The sequence below is a fragment of the Uranotaenia lowii genome, chromosome 3, assembly GCF_029784155.1.
Source record: "Uranotaenia lowii strain MFRU-FL chromosome 3, ASM2978415v1, whole genome shotgun sequence".
NCBI lineage: Eukaryota > Metazoa > Arthropoda > Insecta > Diptera > Culicidae > Uranotaenia > Uranotaenia lowii.
In genome coordinates this window covers 299,058,869-299,077,141 of record NC_073693.1, presented here as the reverse complement: position 1 = coordinate 299,077,141, position 18,273 = coordinate 299,058,869, and the positions used below count along the sequence as shown (strand labels likewise).

General features: G+C 36.1%; 2 protein-coding genes across 2 annotated transcripts in view; one reads left to right on the top strand and one right to left on the bottom strand.

Annotated features, from left to right (window-relative positions):
• LOC129756135 (phospholipase A2 inhibitor) overlaps positions 1-18,273 on the bottom strand; it is a 143,913-nt gene that overhangs the window by 67,465 nt on the left and 58,175 nt on the right. The window lies entirely within an intron of this gene.
• The window catches only part of LOC129753650 (uncharacterized), a 37,845-nt gene continuing 30,614 nt past the window's right edge, over positions 11,043-18,273 (top strand). Inside the window, exons 1-3 of the mRNA XM_055749491.1 lie at positions 11,043-11,150; positions 11,710-12,035; positions 12,142-13,626. Coding sequence (XP_055605466.1) covers positions 11,043-11,150; positions 11,710-12,035; positions 12,142-13,626 — 1,919 coding nt within the window. The remainder of the gene's footprint in view (positions 11,151-11,709; positions 12,036-12,141; positions 13,627-18,273) is intronic.

The following is an 18,273-nucleotide window of genomic DNA, read 5'->3' as shown; positions in this document are numbered from 1 at the left end:
CATGTCTCAGGTCTCAGGTCTCAAGTCTCAGGTCTCAGGTCACAGATCTCATGTATCACGTTCTTAGTCTCAGAGCTAAGATTTTCTCAACTACAAAAAGATTCTAAGTGTTTTCCTTTGAAAAAGTCTTAGAATATTTTCTCTGAAAAACCGCGTTAATTCCAAAATCCGCGTAAAAAAAAAACCGCGTTAATTCGAAAATCCGCGTAAAAAAAACCGCGTTAATTCGAAAATCCGCGTAAAAAAAGCCGCGTAAAAAAAACGTGTAGAAATAAACCGCGTAAAAAAAACCTCAGTGTACTCTCATTCCCAAATCTGGGAACATACATCTCGTAGAGAATTACCGGAATATCTCTATATTGCATTGCTTGGCAAAGGTTTTCGAACTACGTATTGGCCTTCAACATAATGACACTGTTTCTTCATACATTATCGCGGAATGTCAGCACGGTTTTCGCAAAAAGAGGTCAACACTATCAAATTTGATGTTGTATGTTCCCTTCGTCAGCAGCTGTCTCGCAAATAAGAAGCAAGTAGAAGCAAACGTACGTGGATTTTGCCAAGGCGTTCGATCGGCTGCTCCACAACCTCCTAATCGACAAACTGGATAAAATGGGTTTCCCAACTTGGCTGGTAAAATGACTCGAGGCAGAATTGCTTTCGTCAAACAGACCCACATCAAATCTCAACATTCCACTGTTCCTTCTGGGGTCCCCCAAGGAAGCCTTCTAGGTCCTCTGCTGTTCAATTTATTCATGAACGACCTTTGTCAATCACTTGGTTCTGAATTAGTGTTTTATGCAGACTGAAAATGTACCGCTTAATAGCGAATTAAACAGACTGCTTGTTAGTTCAGCATGACCTCAATAAGCTTATGCTCTTGTGCCAAGTGAATGCGATGAAAATCAAATGTAAGATTCCTACGTTCACCAGGAGCAGGGTTAAGATTACCCATTCCTACACAGCTGATCGCGTGTCTCTTGAAAAAGTTGAATCTATTAGGGATCTTGGTTTTTTTAGGATATGGATAAATCGCGATACTCAAGGAGCATTTAGCTGTAACCTTGACCAAATCGTGCTGGGATTTCTAGGAAGCCCAAAGGATTCAGTGATATTACCACTCTCAAAGCATTGTACTGCTCACTCGTTCGCAGTGGCTTGGAAACATGGGCACTAAAGTGGAGTGGCATATGCAAACATGGGCACTTAATTCAATTGGCGGACTGAAATTACTTGAGTCAGTCCAGAAGCGGTTCCTATGATACACGCTTTCAAATTTACCATGGAATGATCCTCAGCGACTTTCCTCCTACTATGACCGATGTGGAATCTTGAACATCGAACCAATTGTTCACGTGCTGTTCTGCTTCGTCGTCTGTTCATATTCGATGTCATATCTAAGAATATATGTAGATAGTGCCAGTCTCATCGAAATGAAACCGTATTATACCGTATTCTATCTCCATATCTGAGAAGTTTCGAGCCGCTAAGATTAGACAATTATGGAAGAAACGAATTTTATAACCCATTTGACATCACTTGTGGATTATTCAACCAAGTATATGTGTGTTTTGATTATATATGGGGGTTAAGCGTAGTAGTTTTAAGCGTACATAGTTTAACTAACCAGTCTGTATGACATTGAGTTATCGAAGACCGTAAACAATAAAATAAATAATTAAAAAATAGCAAGCCTTTTATATAAATAGATATTGCCTTTCCCTTAGATTTTTTTTTCATTTCGACTAGTTAACTTATATTCGAATTTATTGAACACCCTGTTGCTGTTTGTGCTGACGTCCGAGAAGTTGATTCCGAATAGTTTGATTAAGTCAGCACAAATAAAATTGATCGTATCACTGCCGCTTGGCGATGTGTTAATTATTTATCAGTCTTGGCTGCTGGCGTTATGCGCTTAGAATCAACAAAGACTAGCTGACTATTTGCTCGTCCGTCTCGGGTCTCATATTTTAATTACAAATGAAGTTGCGCCGCGAATGCAAATAATGGCCGGAGGCATTGATGCTTACTTGTTCTAGACAATTGCCAAACAAACTTTATCTAGATTATTTCCGAGGACTTCTTGACAACGCTCTTAGAGAATTCATGAAATTTCAGTTCAACAGTCATAACGACAGACAGTAATTATCATGACAATTTTTTTCCTAAAAAAAAAATCAACAACAATGCCTTATTACGTTTAACGGTCAAATACCTGATTCATAATTCATTGTCAATCATATGTCCGTCCTCGGAGGATTTTCGTTTCATAAGCCAAACAGCAGGAAGGCAGCAATAAAAAAAATCCATTCATTTGGGTTGGTACCTGAAACCGGATGGATCCATCATGGCATCATGGCGACCGCTGCTGGCCTCCAAGGATATCCCAGGAGATTTCGGTTCATATTTATCTCGGAGCTTGCGTTTACCGAGTATTTTTTCAGCAGTTGCAGCTGTTACGGTTTTATTTTTTATTCCGAGCTGTGCGATGCTCGCGAAAAGGCCCTTTAGGAAGATTCAAGGGAATGCTCATGCTGCTGTTGGCATGCGATCAGCTCACCCCGGGTTAATATTTTAATATAACATAAAGCGGTTCCATTTGGGAGTTTTGTTGTAGGTATTATTTTTTTTCTTGCTCATTTTGTGTAGAGCAGAGTGTCTGTCTTTCCTGATGCGCCATTCCAACGACGACGACGACGAGCAGCGCTGATGATACCTACTTGTCCGACTGGGCTGTGCTTTCGCGTGGCGTGACCATCATCAACCGGATTGCCTCGCTCGAGGTTCTCAGATCCACGAAGCACGAAATCCGGATATTTCTAGGGAGATGGAAATTGCCGGAGACACAAAACAAGAAGTAAAAAAACCCACCAACAGCTTCCAAGCTTCCGGAATAAATCCTGGCCCTAGCGGGCGCTCTGGTCTATTTTCATGCTTGTTAACTAAATATGTATACGTATTTAGAGGGACAAAAAGATGGAAAACGGAAAAAAAATACATGGTCACATTAAACAGATGAAAAATTCCCAACTCCTCAAATGATACCGTGACCTGAGCAAAAGAGCATAATAAAACTGTGTTTTTTTAAATTTTGTTTCGTTTGTTTAGGGATTTTAGAAAAAAATTATGTTTCTTTGAATATATCATTTTCCTTGACTCTAAACCGACTCTCTTTTGAGATTATGATGGCTTGCATGTAAAAACGGCAAAACTCCCCGCACCTCCACCACCACCGGCTATAACTGAGATTTGATTTCTCGACCATTGGCGTAGATGAATTGAACGCTAACCTCTTCGCCAAGGCAGCTGATTAATCTTTGAAAAATTCTAACGGATGTTTTGTATTAAAACCTGAATTGACACCTCAGGTAAACTCGAAAAAATTAATGTTAAAATCGCTTGATATAGTTAATTTTGCAAGTCAGTTGCTTCCTGGGCTGATGTCCGTGAGTTCGAGTCCAAGAGTAAAAATCGAACACAGTCGTATCGGAATACTTTTTCAATAACTGTCCGCCAACTGCAGCATTGATATTAAATCTCGAATGCCACAAGATGGTTAAACGACTATAATCGAAACAAAAATAATTTGAATGAAATAAGAACATGTATTCAGAAAATTAAAGAAAATACCATTATTTATGCAAATAAGGTACAGAAAATCAAGGCTGTACGTAAGGGAGGGGGGAGGTTGGGGGGATCAGACGTTTAACCTCCTCCATGGGTATTTTTTCCAAGTAAAATTTTCAGTTCAAGAAATTTAGAAATTTTACGACACTATATGACGATCTCGAATTGAAACTATTAGTTATTGAAAATTTGATTTGAAATTGAATAAATTTTTTTCTTTCTAAACTTAAATCTTGACACACCCAAAAATCCTACCTCGTCTTGAGAATTAGTTTTATTAAAGAAATCTAGTTAAACAAGTTCAGTATTTTAAACCAAAATTGTAGACATCGAAATTCATTCATCGTGTACTAATTTTACACATCAACAAGTGGGTGATTCTACTACTCACGATGATTCTGGTGACGAACCTAAAATAATCTAAAACCTAGAATTCATCACTTTATTTCTTATGACTTTGATTAAATGTAATAAAAATCGTTTAAGTTATTTCTAATTGTATGCTATTATGAAATATTTATTCATCGATAACCAAATCCAATGTCAATTTTATTTTCTGTTTCTTGTTCTTATAAATGCTTAACTCTACATTCTAAAACAGGTTTTCATATATTACAATTCACATTTTTCCAAGACGTGAAGAATTTAATTGCTTATTTAGATCAATTTGGATGTCCTGAATCGAAATATTCGTTTTTTTTTATCAGATTTTGTTTTTGAAATTAACTTTTAATATAGGTAATATCATTCAAGAAATTTACGCACTTTTTTTTAACAAAATCCAATAATATGTAAAATTTTAGATCAAAGGTTTTAAATCAATTATCAACTTTCACCTCGAGCAATTTTGACTTCTGCGAAAAAAGTTATGGAAGTTTTCTAAATTTTTACCCATTCTGTAAAATACGGAGATTTTACAGAATTTATAAAGATTTTTTAAACCAATGCGAACTAAGAATATTTTATAAAGCAATAATCAAATCGTTGTTTTCTGCCTTCTACATATTCGTTTAATGAAATAGATCCTTTTAATTTAATTTCCTTCAGTAATGTCAAAAAAACTTATTATGATATCCTTCCAAATTTTCAAAAACTGAAGAATTAAACTTTTTCAGATCGTTCATCATCATCATTATTATCAAAAAATATTTTTCTTTAATCAAATGAACTGGGATTAACAAAACCAGTTGTTTTTTGCTCATATAAATTTGTTAGTTTATCTGTTACCATTCATTAATTTCACTTAAAACTTATCCATTTTTTAAATTTTGTTAACTCCATATCAGCAAAAACGAGGTGATATACAAAATCTGACAACATCACTAAATCAATCATTAAATCAGGGGTATTAGAGTACTGTTCCCTTGGGTTATTATTTGAATTCTATTAAAAAAGTTTTTCAAAAGTGTAAGACGTTTTTATTTAACACATTTTCTTCTAAATTGTTAATAAACTTACATTTTCAATCTTCATATGGCCTGGCTTCGACCAGACCGAACTGAACGCCACGAGAAAAATTTTATACTGCTGATTTTGGAACTCATCTTATTGTTATGCGAGACCAAAAATACTTGGATAACTCACCGGGATGTGTTTCTCGAATTATAAACTATTGATTCTCGTTGTTAAATTCAACAGATTCCGTCTATTGGTGAAATTATTTGTACATTAAACTCAAGTGACTCGATAAAATGCTGTTGGCGTTCAATTCGATCTGGTCGAATCCCGACCATATAATGTTTGAGTTTTCAAATCAATTCTTTTTTTTATTTAGAAATAAAGTTATCGAAGTGTATAGTCAAACTATTTAAATTGTTTTGTTTTTTTTTTCAAAGTGAGTCTTTGTTTTTCAATTCTGAATATCCATGTTCTGAAAACATAATTTTCTTTGAAGCTTATAAATCTAAATTTTTAATAAAAAATCATAGTTTCTACCGTTTGTTGTCTTCTGAACATGGAAGTGCTGACTGAAACTGTTAACTTATTTTTATTATTTTAAATAATCTTTTTTAAATTGTTTATGAAATTTTAATAAATCTATGAAAAGTTCAAAAAATAATTCGAAATAGAAACTTTAAGGTTTAATTATAATATGCAGTTTAAACAAAATTCTGCCTTCAAAAATTACAAACTTGAAATTCTTTGTTTTTGTTTTTATCAGTTTCTGATTATCAATTAAAAAAATAATCCATTTCCAAACCTATACTTTGTCAGTACAAGCTTTCAATGATAATTTGAACATGATGAATTATAAATACCTATATAAAGTATACATTATAAACTTCAAAATTAAACTTTTTAGCTTTTCATTTTGATAAATGGTAGTATTTGAATATTAAAAAAAATGTCATCTTTGACTTTGATCACTCTTAAAATAAAATCAAATATTTTCTTACTTTTATCAGATTAAACTCGATTTCATCTGTGATTCAATCATCAACTACAGGTTAAGAATATTTTCTCTTATGGTCAAAATTGAAATTTTATTTCCTTATCGAGAATGTACATTTCAAATCGTTATCTAATATTTTTCAAATCAAATAAGAAAATTGTTTTAGAAATCAATTTCGTTATTTTTGGTGAAATTTTGATATTGTTTTTTTTTTACCTAAATTTGAACTTCAATTTGGGTTTCAAAATTCTTATTTAGCTTGAAATAAAATAAATCATAATTTCCAAAACAAATCACATGAAAGTTTCAAATCAACGATATTTTTGGTAAGTCATTGATATTTTTTCCAAAATGATGTTTCTTATGCTGAACTAGAAATTTGCTTCAAAATAATTTCAAAGCAGTCTAGTTTTCAAATTTGAAATAAATATTTCCAAAACACAGATTTAAAAAAATTCTGAATTCTAAAATAAATGACCAATCCGATAAAACAAAAGCATAATAAATTGTTAGGAAAAAATAATAATTGTTATTTATTATTCATCTTAGTTTTCATATCTTTTCTATATTTTCAACTAAAGGGTTGATAAAAAAAATCCACTATAGTGTTTTGAATTTAAAACAAATTGATCGCGATTTGAAATGTGAATTTTTTACTAGGAAAAAAGTTAAGGTTTACGTTTTTAGAACACAAAAATTCAGAATTGAAAAACACAGACAAAATTATCAAAAATATTTCTAAAAATTTAAATAGCTTTACTTTAAAATTCGGCAAATTTATCAAAAAAATTAAAAAAAAAACTGTACAATAAAATTCAGTAAATTTATTTGAAAATGAAAACAAAATATGAAGATGAAAAAGATAAGTTTTTTTTTTAAATTTTAGACGGATTTTTTTTTCAATAAACATTATAAAAACTTATTTTTGGAATTTTATTGTTAACTCAAAATAACAGCATCCAGAACCCCAATTTTTTGTCAAATTTGAACTATAACATTTATTTTTGGTTATATGGAGTTCTAAGATGTTTTAAGTGGAATCAATAATTGATAACTGATAAACCATCAAACCAACGTTTAAGAAGAAATCTGATTCTGATTTAGTTTATTGTACTGCATTCAATTAAGTATAGTATTTTGATGATGACGATGATGCATGATCTAAAAAAGTAATATTCAACTGTTTTTCAAAATTTGGATGTACCATAACCATTATTTTTGACATTCCATAACTTTTTTAGCAGAACTCTAAATTACTCGAAGTCTTGAGGAAAGTTGATAATTGACTCAAAACAATTATTTCAAAATGTTTTGTCTTTGTTATAAAGTTTTGTCGAAAAAGTGCAGAACTTCCTTAAATAATTTTAACCTATTTTGAAAAGTTATTTCAATAACAAAATCTAATAGACAAATTACCTTTTAAGATTTAGGGCACTCAAATTAGTCAAAATAACGTTTTGAACTCATTACCTAGGAAAATGTAAATTTTGAGGCCTTGTGTAATTTATGAAAACCTTTTCAAATGTGATGTCGAGCATTTAGAAAAACAAAAAACACAATATAAAATTGAGCCTGAAATTGATTTCTTGAACAATAATTCATACCTGCATATCATTTTTAATGTCATAAATGATTTTTTTAAATCAAAATTTTGTAATAAGGTAGAGGATATTAGATTTTAGATTTCTTGAGCTAATTCTGTTGACCATCGTGAAAGATAAACTCCGGGCATATGGTTTCCAACTTTTCGATGCATAACATTAGTATCTATTTGTTTAATTTTTTTTGGATTAGAATGGATCGTTTCAAACTCTGTTCTTTGCTTTCTATTCTTGTTAAGTTACACTGGGTAATTAAAACCCATTCTTAAGACAATGTAGGGTTTTTGCATGTAAAATTTATAGTTTCAATAAAAAAAGGTAAATGTAATTGCAAGTCAAAATTTACAATTAAAAATTAGCTTCATTTCGTATCGTAAAATGAAATATCTAGGGTGATTAAGAGTAAATTCCGCCGTAGGCGAGCCAAGTTTTGACTCGCTTCTTGATTCTTATTTTTAATACCTTTTAAGGTCTAGTAATTTTTCGATACTACGGTGAAATTTTACTTCGAAAAATCTCCATGGGGGGTTAAACCCCTAAACCCCCCCACCCCTCCCGTTCGCACGGCCTTGTTGGGAATCAAAGATTCGTAATTTCAAATAAGAGATTTCTGGTTAAAGATCCTGTTATAGTATGCCTTTTTCGGTTCATAATTATTGGGAATTTTAGTTTGGAATTTAGATTCAAGAACCAATTATAATTAGGATTTCAAAATTTTTGTTCAGGTTCAAAATGCAGAATTCAGATTCGAAATTAAAATTCGAAATTACCCAAAATAAAAATACGGGTGAAACCCACAATGATAAAATAGGATCTGAATTCATTTTCAAGGTTGCGTTCTTTGATAATATATAAGTTTTAATATAAATCTGAATTGTTTTTTCGTAGGATTTTTAAAATGAAATAAATAATTCTTGATATTTTTTTGTTGATATAATTGTTGTTCTTCATAATTTATGTAGAATATACTTTAAAAACAAAGATTCAAACTCAAATCGGAATGTATCGAGTTTACAAGAGTCGAAAATAAATCTGATTTTAACTCCAAACCTAATATTTTACATTGGTCCCTGATATTTGATACATTTCCATCAAAATTTTTTTTTCGAATGAAGTCTTCAAAGATCCCTTATTTAATTTTTAAAGTTTAAAAAACTTTATACTTTTAGAACTTATTTTCAAAAGTAAGTAAGTAAGTAATTAAAAAAAAAGAACTATACACGAATAATGTGATATTATTAGTATTACATATTTATTGTTTTACATTTTTTTATGTATGCATTTTTTAAGCGAAAATGTTATAGGAAAAAAAATTCATCAAACTCTCACCCCCCCCCCCCCCCTCTCCCCCCTCCCATGATGCAGTTCTTCCTACAGCCCTGACGCTAATCGGAATGCGATCTGGGAGTGCAATATTTTTCATAGTTTAAGCTTCAAGAAAACAATATTCACATGAAATCGGTCGATAAAAAACGAATCTATTGATGGAAAACTGTTTTTTCCCGAACAAAATGTGTGAAAATCATACAAATTTCAACTTCATAGCGCGACCTCTTCCAGTAGTCCAATCTGGCCCAAATTTAGGATGAATTTTGTGTAAGGCTTAGGATTCATTCCGGGCTGCAACTCCTATGTAGATAAGAAAAAAAACATCAACATATTTGTAATAATTTTGATTTCCTCTGTTGTTCGGGATCATTGTTTTTTCCTACTCTTAATTTCTTGGTTTCCCCTAGGGCTGCCGGGGTAATATACGATACGAAGCGATGTGAAAACGCCTCCAGATAGAAAAACGAAAAAATTCTAGGATGGATGGAGGTCGAAATCAAAATGGAAAGTTTCGCGCGAATTCTGCACCTTGAAGGGCAAATATGTCAGTAGCCAGTCCTTGGGTTCTAGAGTAGAGCAAGCAAAAGCGCGGGTCGATTCGAGTCGGTGACACACAGCGTATCGCCCCTAACTGAAACGGATCCGGTTTTTTTTCCTAGCTGTTGTTTTATTCCCCATTTTTTCTGGTTTTGTCTGTTCTGCTTTGTTGCCACCAGCAGCGTGGGGGGATGAATTGAAATGGGAGATGCCGCGCGTGTCGTTACAAAAAAAAAGATTCTTGGGACCAACGACGACGGACGGGAAATTGTTTTGCTTCTGTTTGATTGACTATAGCACAGCGCCAGGGGAATCAGCTTCGAGTATGCCGAGGAAGATGAGCGAAAAAATCTTATGCAAAGCGATAAATTACCGCGTATCAGCATTGTGTTGATCAAAAAAGAAAGAGGGCCTCCGGTATCATTAGATTTTCGCAAAATTGGCATATTTTTGGATGAATGTGTACTGCAATGAGCGAGACATCTGTTTTTTTTTTCAATTATTCCAAAAGAACGTTTGTGAACCATTGACGTTGTCTTTTGAGGCTTTTGAAAACAGCGAAAACCGAAGTTTTCGTTTTGAAAATTGTGTTTTTTTTTCCACAGGAGCAGAATCTTGGCAAATCATTATATTTTATACAAAACAACCAGCAAATACGTATTGATTGCATGCAAGATTGGCTACCAAACAAATTCACCTCAAATAAGGCTCTTCCAACTCGCAAACGTTGGTAGCGGCTGCTCGATTGGTTTGGCGCGAGAATGAGCATCAAGCCATCCAGGGAAGGTTGAGCGCCTTTGTAAAAGCCCATTAGTATTTAAGTAGTAGCCTATTGTCAATCGTCGCGCAAACATACCAAATCGTCGCTTAATATTATAAGGTCGAGTACCTTCTACAAAAACCCAAGTTAATGTTAGTTGAACGGTAGGAGATAAGTTGTCTAATGCTATGCCGTGGTGTTTTATTTGGGAGTGATCTGAAAGTCCATATTGCGGGAAGTTAAAATTGTCGATCCGAGTATTGTGTGTTTTAAGGCATCCCACAGTGCTAACTTTTGTCCAAGAGGACGTCCGAAAGCTATCCGAAACAACCTCCATCACCCCCAAACATGGTCCTCCGAGCCGGATGGATAAGGATTCCGATGCTGTGAGGCCCGCCAAGATTTAATTTCCCGATACCACACTCCAATTCCCGAAATTGGCTAACGAAACTGATCTGACGCCAAGACGCCATTTTGCCGCCAAGTTGGAATATTAATACAAGGCCTTGTTCTAGCCTTGAATAGGTTAGTAACATTCCAACTTAAATTACCTTTCTCGTTTTGTGATGTTCTGGTTCCCTCCCATACAGAAAACGCTTCTCCGGATGAATCGGCCCTCAATATATCTGCTGGGTGCTTACTAGACCGTTCTCCAATTCCGGCTGTTCCTGGTTCCTGTTTTATATAGATATAAGGCAATTTACTAGCCTTGAGCAGGTTAGTAAGATTCCAAGCTCCTACATCATCTCGTGCGGTACTACCGTGATTTAATTGACCATTTTAGAACCTATTCATCATGCCAATTGGAGCTGACCCAATTAAGTCCAAGGCCCGGTTGCTGAAGCGCAACAGCATCCTGACGTCATTCACCGTGATCTGTCGCTTTGTTGAAAACTATGACGAAGTAAACGATGTTCCGGAAGTGTTTTCACGATTAGAAAGACTGGAGAAATTGTGAGACGACTTCCATGATACCCAGACGGACATAGAAATCAACGACGAATCGACCGAAACAGCGGATCAGCATTTTAAGGCTAGAGTAGAATTTGAAACGCAACTCTACAAGGTAAAAGGGTTCCTGATTACGAAATCCACTTGCAGACAGCAGGCACACTTAGCTCTTCTCATGCTGGATAGTCTTCTACTCATACACACACCACTGTCCACGTAAAATTACCCCAAATTAACCTTCCTCGATTTTCGGGTCGCTTAGAAGAGTGGCTCACGTTTCACGACCACTTTATTTCTTTATAACACACGTCAGATTTGCCGATAATCGAAAAATTTCAATATTTGCGAGGGCAACTTGATGGAGAAGCGCGGGGTCTTATCGAAACTTTGTCCCTTACACAAGCCAACTACTCTATTGCTTGGGATTTCTTGAATAAGCGTTATTCCAATACTAAGGTTCTCAAGAAGCGTCATGTACAAATCCTCTATGACCTCCCAAAAATGAAACGCAGAATGGTTCTGAGTTGCACAAATTGGTCGATACTTTTGAGCGAACAGTTAAGGTACTCAAGCAGTTAGGCGAACCTACGGAGCAATGGGATACTCTGCTGATCCATCTATTAACTCACCGATTGGACAAGAAAACACACCGTGACTGGGAGAAATTTTGTGCCGATAAGGACGATGAAACTACCGACATGCTGATATCGTTCTTGCATCGAAAGGTCAATGTCCTGCAAGCAGTTATTGAAGCTGGGAATAATGACGTCACCATCACCAAGAAGCCGCAGACGACGGATGCCCAGAGAGCTGCTTTTGAGGAAGAATGCCCTCTGTCGTAATTGTTTCCGGAAAAACCACATCGCAGCCGAATGCAAGTCTACTGAAAGGTGTAGAGCTTGCGGAGAGCGACATCACACTCTGGTTTGCCTCAAAAAACCCAGTACTGGACCATCAAGAGGAATTGCCGAGTCCAGCTCATACCGCCCGAGGCCACCGCCGAACCACAACTCATCGCAGGCATCCGTTGCTGTGAGCTCTGAGCCAGTGAGCCTATCAGCAATTTCGCACACCGATACGAGAGTTCTTCTTGCCTCAGCCGTCGTTCTTTTAATCACCAAAAATGGGGTAGAGATACCGGTCCGTGCCCTGCTAGATTCCGGGAGCGAGTGCCACTTCGCTACGGAGCGCCTTCATCAACTACTGAACCTCCGAGGAGAACGAGTGAATCTTCCGATTTTGGGTATTGGTCAAACGAACACTCACGTCCGATCCAAAATAAGAGCCAAACTGAGATCCCGCATCTGCAACTTCGAGGCTGCCATCGAGATGTTAGTACTGCCGAAGGTCACCATGGATTTGCCAGGAGTTAGCCTTTCGCCCAACAATTGGAATATTCCACCCAGCATCCAATTAGCCGATCCATCTTTTCATGATTCCAACCCGGTCGATTTAATCATTGGGGCAGAAATTTTCTTCCACGTTTTCGCTGTTCCTGGTAAAATTTCGCTGGGTGAAGGCTTACCTCTCCTCATCAATTCTCGTTTGGGCTGGGTCGTATCAGGTCGAGCAACGGATTCCACCACCACTTCCCCTCGTCTATGCAGCGTTGCTCGTGTACAAAATCTTGAGAAAACAATAGCGCGATTTTGGGAAATCGAAGAAGGAGAATTCAAAAACCGATATTCCATGGAAGAAGCCGAATGCGAGCGTCATTATCTCCAACACGTGTCTCGCCAAGCCGATGGTCGATACCTAGTTAAGCTGCCTACAAAGCCCGAAATCCTTGCAAAACTAGGTGATTCTAAGACAGCCGCCGTAAGAAGGATGCACCAAATCGAACGAAGATTTTTCAACGATCTTGCACTAGCTGCAGAATATCGCAAGTTTATGGACGAGTACGAGCCTTTGGGTTATATGGTTCAAGTAAACGACGACGTCGATCCAAATGTACCCAACTACTATTTACCCCACCACCCCGTAGTAAAGCCCAGCAGTTCTACGACAAAGGTGAGGGTCGTGTTCGATGCCTCGAACAAAACACCAGGAGGACCCTCTCTGAACGATGCATTACTCGTCGGACCCACCGTCCAATCTGATCTCCGTTCGATTGTAATGCGCTCCAGAACTCATCCGATTATTTTGATTTGCGACGTCGAAAAAATGTACCGACAGATTTCCGACGCCGCCGAAGATTTGCCGCTCCAGCTTATCCTGTGGAGAAAGTTTTCCGATCAGCCCCTTCGCACCTACCAGCTTACCACCGTGACCTACGGCACTGCTGCCGCTCCATACCTAGCCACACGCACTTTGAAACAATTAGCCTTAGATGAGGGGTCTGAGTTCCCATTAGCTGCCCAGGCAGTTGAAGCCGATTGTTACGTTGACGATTTGATTACGGGTGCTAAAACCGCAGTCGTAGCTCGAGAGTTGATAAGGCCTTGCTGGAAAAGGGAAAAATGAACCTCCGTAAGTTTGCCTCGAACGATCAATCCATTTAAAAAAATATTCCCCCTGAAAACCTTGCCATTGATTCCGACCGTGACGACACCATAAAAACTTTGGGGCTTGTTTGGGATTACAAAGCAGATTGTTTTCTTTTCAAGATTCCCACATACACAACACAACAGGAAAAACCTCTGACGAAACGCAGTGTTCTCTCCCAGATCGCCCAACTGTACGATCCTTTAGGGCTTGTAGGGCCTGTTATCACATCTGTCAAATGTTTTATGCAGGAATTATGGTGTCTCGAAAGCGAATCTGGAAAACCCTGGGGTTGGAATGACCCGTTGCCTCAACAAGTGCAAGAGAGGTGGGTCAATTACGAAAAACAACTACCGAACCTAAACCAGCTAAAAATTGAAAGATTTGTGCTCATAAGTCATCCAAAATCTGTCCAAATCCTTTGTTTTTCGGATGCATCGGAGGTGGCATATGGGTGCTGCCTGTATATACGGTCAGAGAATTCAAAGGGCAAGGTCAAAATTTCATCATTCATATCATCTAGGTCACGTGGTGCTCCTCTTCGCAATTTTTTTTTCTTTTACTTGGGATTTTCATCCCCCCCATTCATCCCTCTCCTCTTCGCAAGAAAAGCATTCCCCGCCTCGAGCTCTGCGGAGCACTTCTTTCTTCCGAACTGCATGCAAAGTAATTTAAAATCTGAAGTAGTATTTAAGTATTTTAAAATCTGAATTAAAGTATCTACATGCATTCTTGAAACCGTGATACATCAATTACATTGAATAAAGGTTTTCATATTTTGCTTATAATTTCTTCATACATTAGCAATCAAATTAGAGTTCTAAGTATTTTTATATACTTTTGGGTGTAGTTGAACTAAGATTTATTATCAAGGAACAATAATCACAACTGAAAACTCCTTACAGAAAAATTTAAAACTTAGCATTACGAATCTGGAGTTTGCAACTGAAAATTTTGTGCAGTTGAAGTTAAAAACACTACAAGCTAGTATAACTATTCCAACATCATGAACTTCTAGTTCAAGCAAGAACTATACATTTTTATAGTCGATTGAACATACATATGGAAAAGATTCGATGTAAAGAAAATATTTTTAAAATGTTTGAAAACATTGCCTGAACAAATTCTACTGAAGTGCTGCTAAACAGCTCAAACTTTATATCAATATCCGATTTTTTGTTATTTGATCGATTGCTCTCGATATACATATAATCCCAACTGCTAAAATTGATTTTGTATCATTCTTTGATTTTATAAATCTTGTAACGAACGGAAAAATATCCTTATATTATTTTTCCCATTTAGAATATTTGACTTTCCATTATTCTTACTCAATTTTTTCTACACATGATTGCTTATATTTCAGTTGAATAAACTGTTTCTTAATCCAGATTTTTCGTTTTATGAAAATACTCTATCATCATTCAATATCTCAATCAAATATTGATTAAAATAAAAGAAACATTTTTCATCGCAATCACAACAGCTTGACAGATTCACCCCAAACGTTGTTAAAAATTCAGGAAGCGCGCACGCCACAGAAAGCAGGATTAACAAGATCCAGATCCAAAAACAAAAACCCACATCCGCTTGCAATTCGTAATTAATTTCGTTTCCCGGTTCACCATCTGCTGCTCGCTGCACTACTCAACCGAGAGAGCAAAAAAAACACAAACGTGAGGAACTGCACGAGAATAATATTTCAAGGAAGATGGCATATCGGTTGGACTTTCAGTTTTTTTTCCTTTGTTTCAACTCCCAATTTTATTTTTATCACCCAGATCCGAAGCGCGTCCCTCATTCATCGGAAGGCGGAAATGACGTCGTCGGTGCGATTAATTCTCTCGTCGTCGGCTGGCTGAATTGGCTCGGTTTATTTTGTTTTCGGTTAGTAGGTACTTTATTTTTAATATTTAAACCCCGGGGTCCATAACGCGGTGGATGACACAGAAAGACCAATAAAACATTCACGACCACCCGAAACCATTTGTCATTTCGGGTTGAGTACCTACTTACGACTACTCGGTGCGGTGTTGGTGTCATATAAATGTACAATGAGCTTAATTGTATTTGCACCCCCGATTAATCGTAAACGAGCCTTTTTTGCGGGGGTGAGCGAAGATCGAAGAAGGAGGTGTTGGAATGTCCTCTTGAGCCAGCCAGGAAACAATGAATCGCATCTGCAACCACCATCGTTGGAGAGGCAGAAAAGATTTTGCCGAATCAGCACCTGCTATCGGCGGCGGCGTCGGCGTCGGCAGGACATAATCATTTCATGATGGTTATTTTAGGGTAACCGGAAGGTAGGTAACCGCCAGCTTTGTGTTAGATGCTTCAAATTGGATTATGTTCCAACGTCCTGACGATTAATGAATTTGATAAGTGGATTCAAATTAGTGTTCAGCCGAACTCTCTGGAGCCACTTTTCTAGACATATTACTCAAGGATTGTCGAATAACAGTTCGTTGGAAAGCTTTGACGTAGAATAACGCAACGAAAAAGTATCTTATTTAAAAGTGTTTCAAAAAAGAGAAGGCAAAATATATTACAACTGTACTCTCTGGAGCCACCCTACTAAACCACTTTTTATTAAGAACAAATCATTACCATAAATTAACCAAATGTGGTTGATTAATATTTCTGACTTCAAAATTAAATCAAGATTAAGAGGATCACATAAGCCTTTTCAAAAAGTTTTTTTTTAAATGCTTTTGTTTAAAAGTTATTTAAAGCTATAGCATATATGATCATTTAGTATCCCGGCACTTTATTTCGGTGACAGCTACGTTACTAGAGCTCGGATATGTAAAAACTTAGCAGCGTTGAGTTGGTTATAAAAAGGACTATCTTGCCTTTTTTTCAGATTTTTTAATTTACGTTTGTTTGAGATATTTACGATTCAAAAAGACATGATAAATATAATATTGCACAATCGGCTTGGAAATTCTTCATTGTCGATTTGAAGACTCATGAACTGTTGATTTTTCCTGAAATATTTTTAGCCCAAATGGTTAAGAAGTATAAGCTCACAAAGTTCAAACCAAGCATCGTAGTGGAACCTTGATCTCAACTGTGGTAAAAAGTCTCTGGTTATTGGGGATAACTTAATGCAGAACCCTTAACTATACAGTAAATCCGTTTCCGGCATGCAAAAAGTGTTGCCTGTCTAGTAGACACCTCCCAAGTAACACAGATTATGCCAACTAGCATTAGGAAGTTTTATTATGGTTTAATTATGGCATTTTTTTGTGCAGCTCGTTTTATGACGGTTTTATTATGGTCATGCAGAATGCTTATATTTTTTTTCGACCATATGTTTGCAGATGGTTTTGAAAACGCTAATAAAACTTTTATTAAACATACTGTTTTAGTTATTTTGAAAGAGTTATGAATGCTTTTTTAAAACTATAATAAAACACAAGCTTAGAAGTTTGCTCTAAGCTTTTTTTTTGCATGTTCTATAATAGCACTCAGTGCCTGATTATTAAACCGCCATAAAACTTAGTGACAGTTTTCGATCAAAATGTCAAAACAGGACACGCTCAGATTAGATAGCACATATTTGAATTGGAACTCCCATTTTTACACATTTTTGGTAAGTTATGCGTGTTGGTTTTGAGTTTAAATTAAAAAAATACATCTTTGAAAACTTGAAATCACCGAAAGTGGTATGAATATCTTTACAATATGAGTATTGAGTGAAAGGGCCCAAATAGTAGGAAAAAAAAGCTTGACGCCATCATTGATTCAAGATGGCGGCTTCCTCTTTTATTTTCAAAGCTGTAAATTACTGAAAATATCGTGAAACCTTAACAATATGGTTATAAGGTGAAAGTAATAAACGAGTAGAAGTCAAATTTCGTTGCCCGTCGCCATCTTAAATCCAAGATGGCGGCTACCACTCAACTTAAAAATACTGTAAATGACTGAAAATCGCATAAAACCTATATTATAGGGGTATAAGTTAAAAGAAATCAACCGGTAGAAGTTGAATTACGCTATCTTACGCCATCTTGAAATCCAAGATGGCGGTTTCCGCTAAACTTTAAAATGTAGTGAATGACTTAAAATGACATGAAACCCAAATTGGTAGTGGGTGAAGGGGTTTACGAGTAGAAGTCGAATATTGCTATCTTACGCCATCTTGAAATCCAAGATGGCAGCTTTCTATAAACTTAAAAAATGCTCTAAATCATTGAATATCGAATGAAACCTCCAAAATATGGATATTTGTCAATTGGGATAAGCTATAAAAAGTTTATTTTTGCATTCTGACGCAATCTTGAAATCCAGGATGGTGGCTTCAGCTGAACTTAAAAATACTGTAAATGGATGAAAATAGCATGAAACTCTCAAATATATTGTATTGGGTGCTAAGGCTAAATGATAGAAGTCAAATATCTCTTTTCGCGTTTCTCTAAAAATCTGTAAGTGACTGAAAATCCCACAAAAACTACCACAATACAGACCCCGTTCGTTTTTGGCAACATTCGATTTTGGAAACATCGAATTTGGCACATGTGCCAAAATCAGACGGTTAACAGAAACAACATAACCTTACAGTTTTCGCTAGAATAAGACCAATACAATTT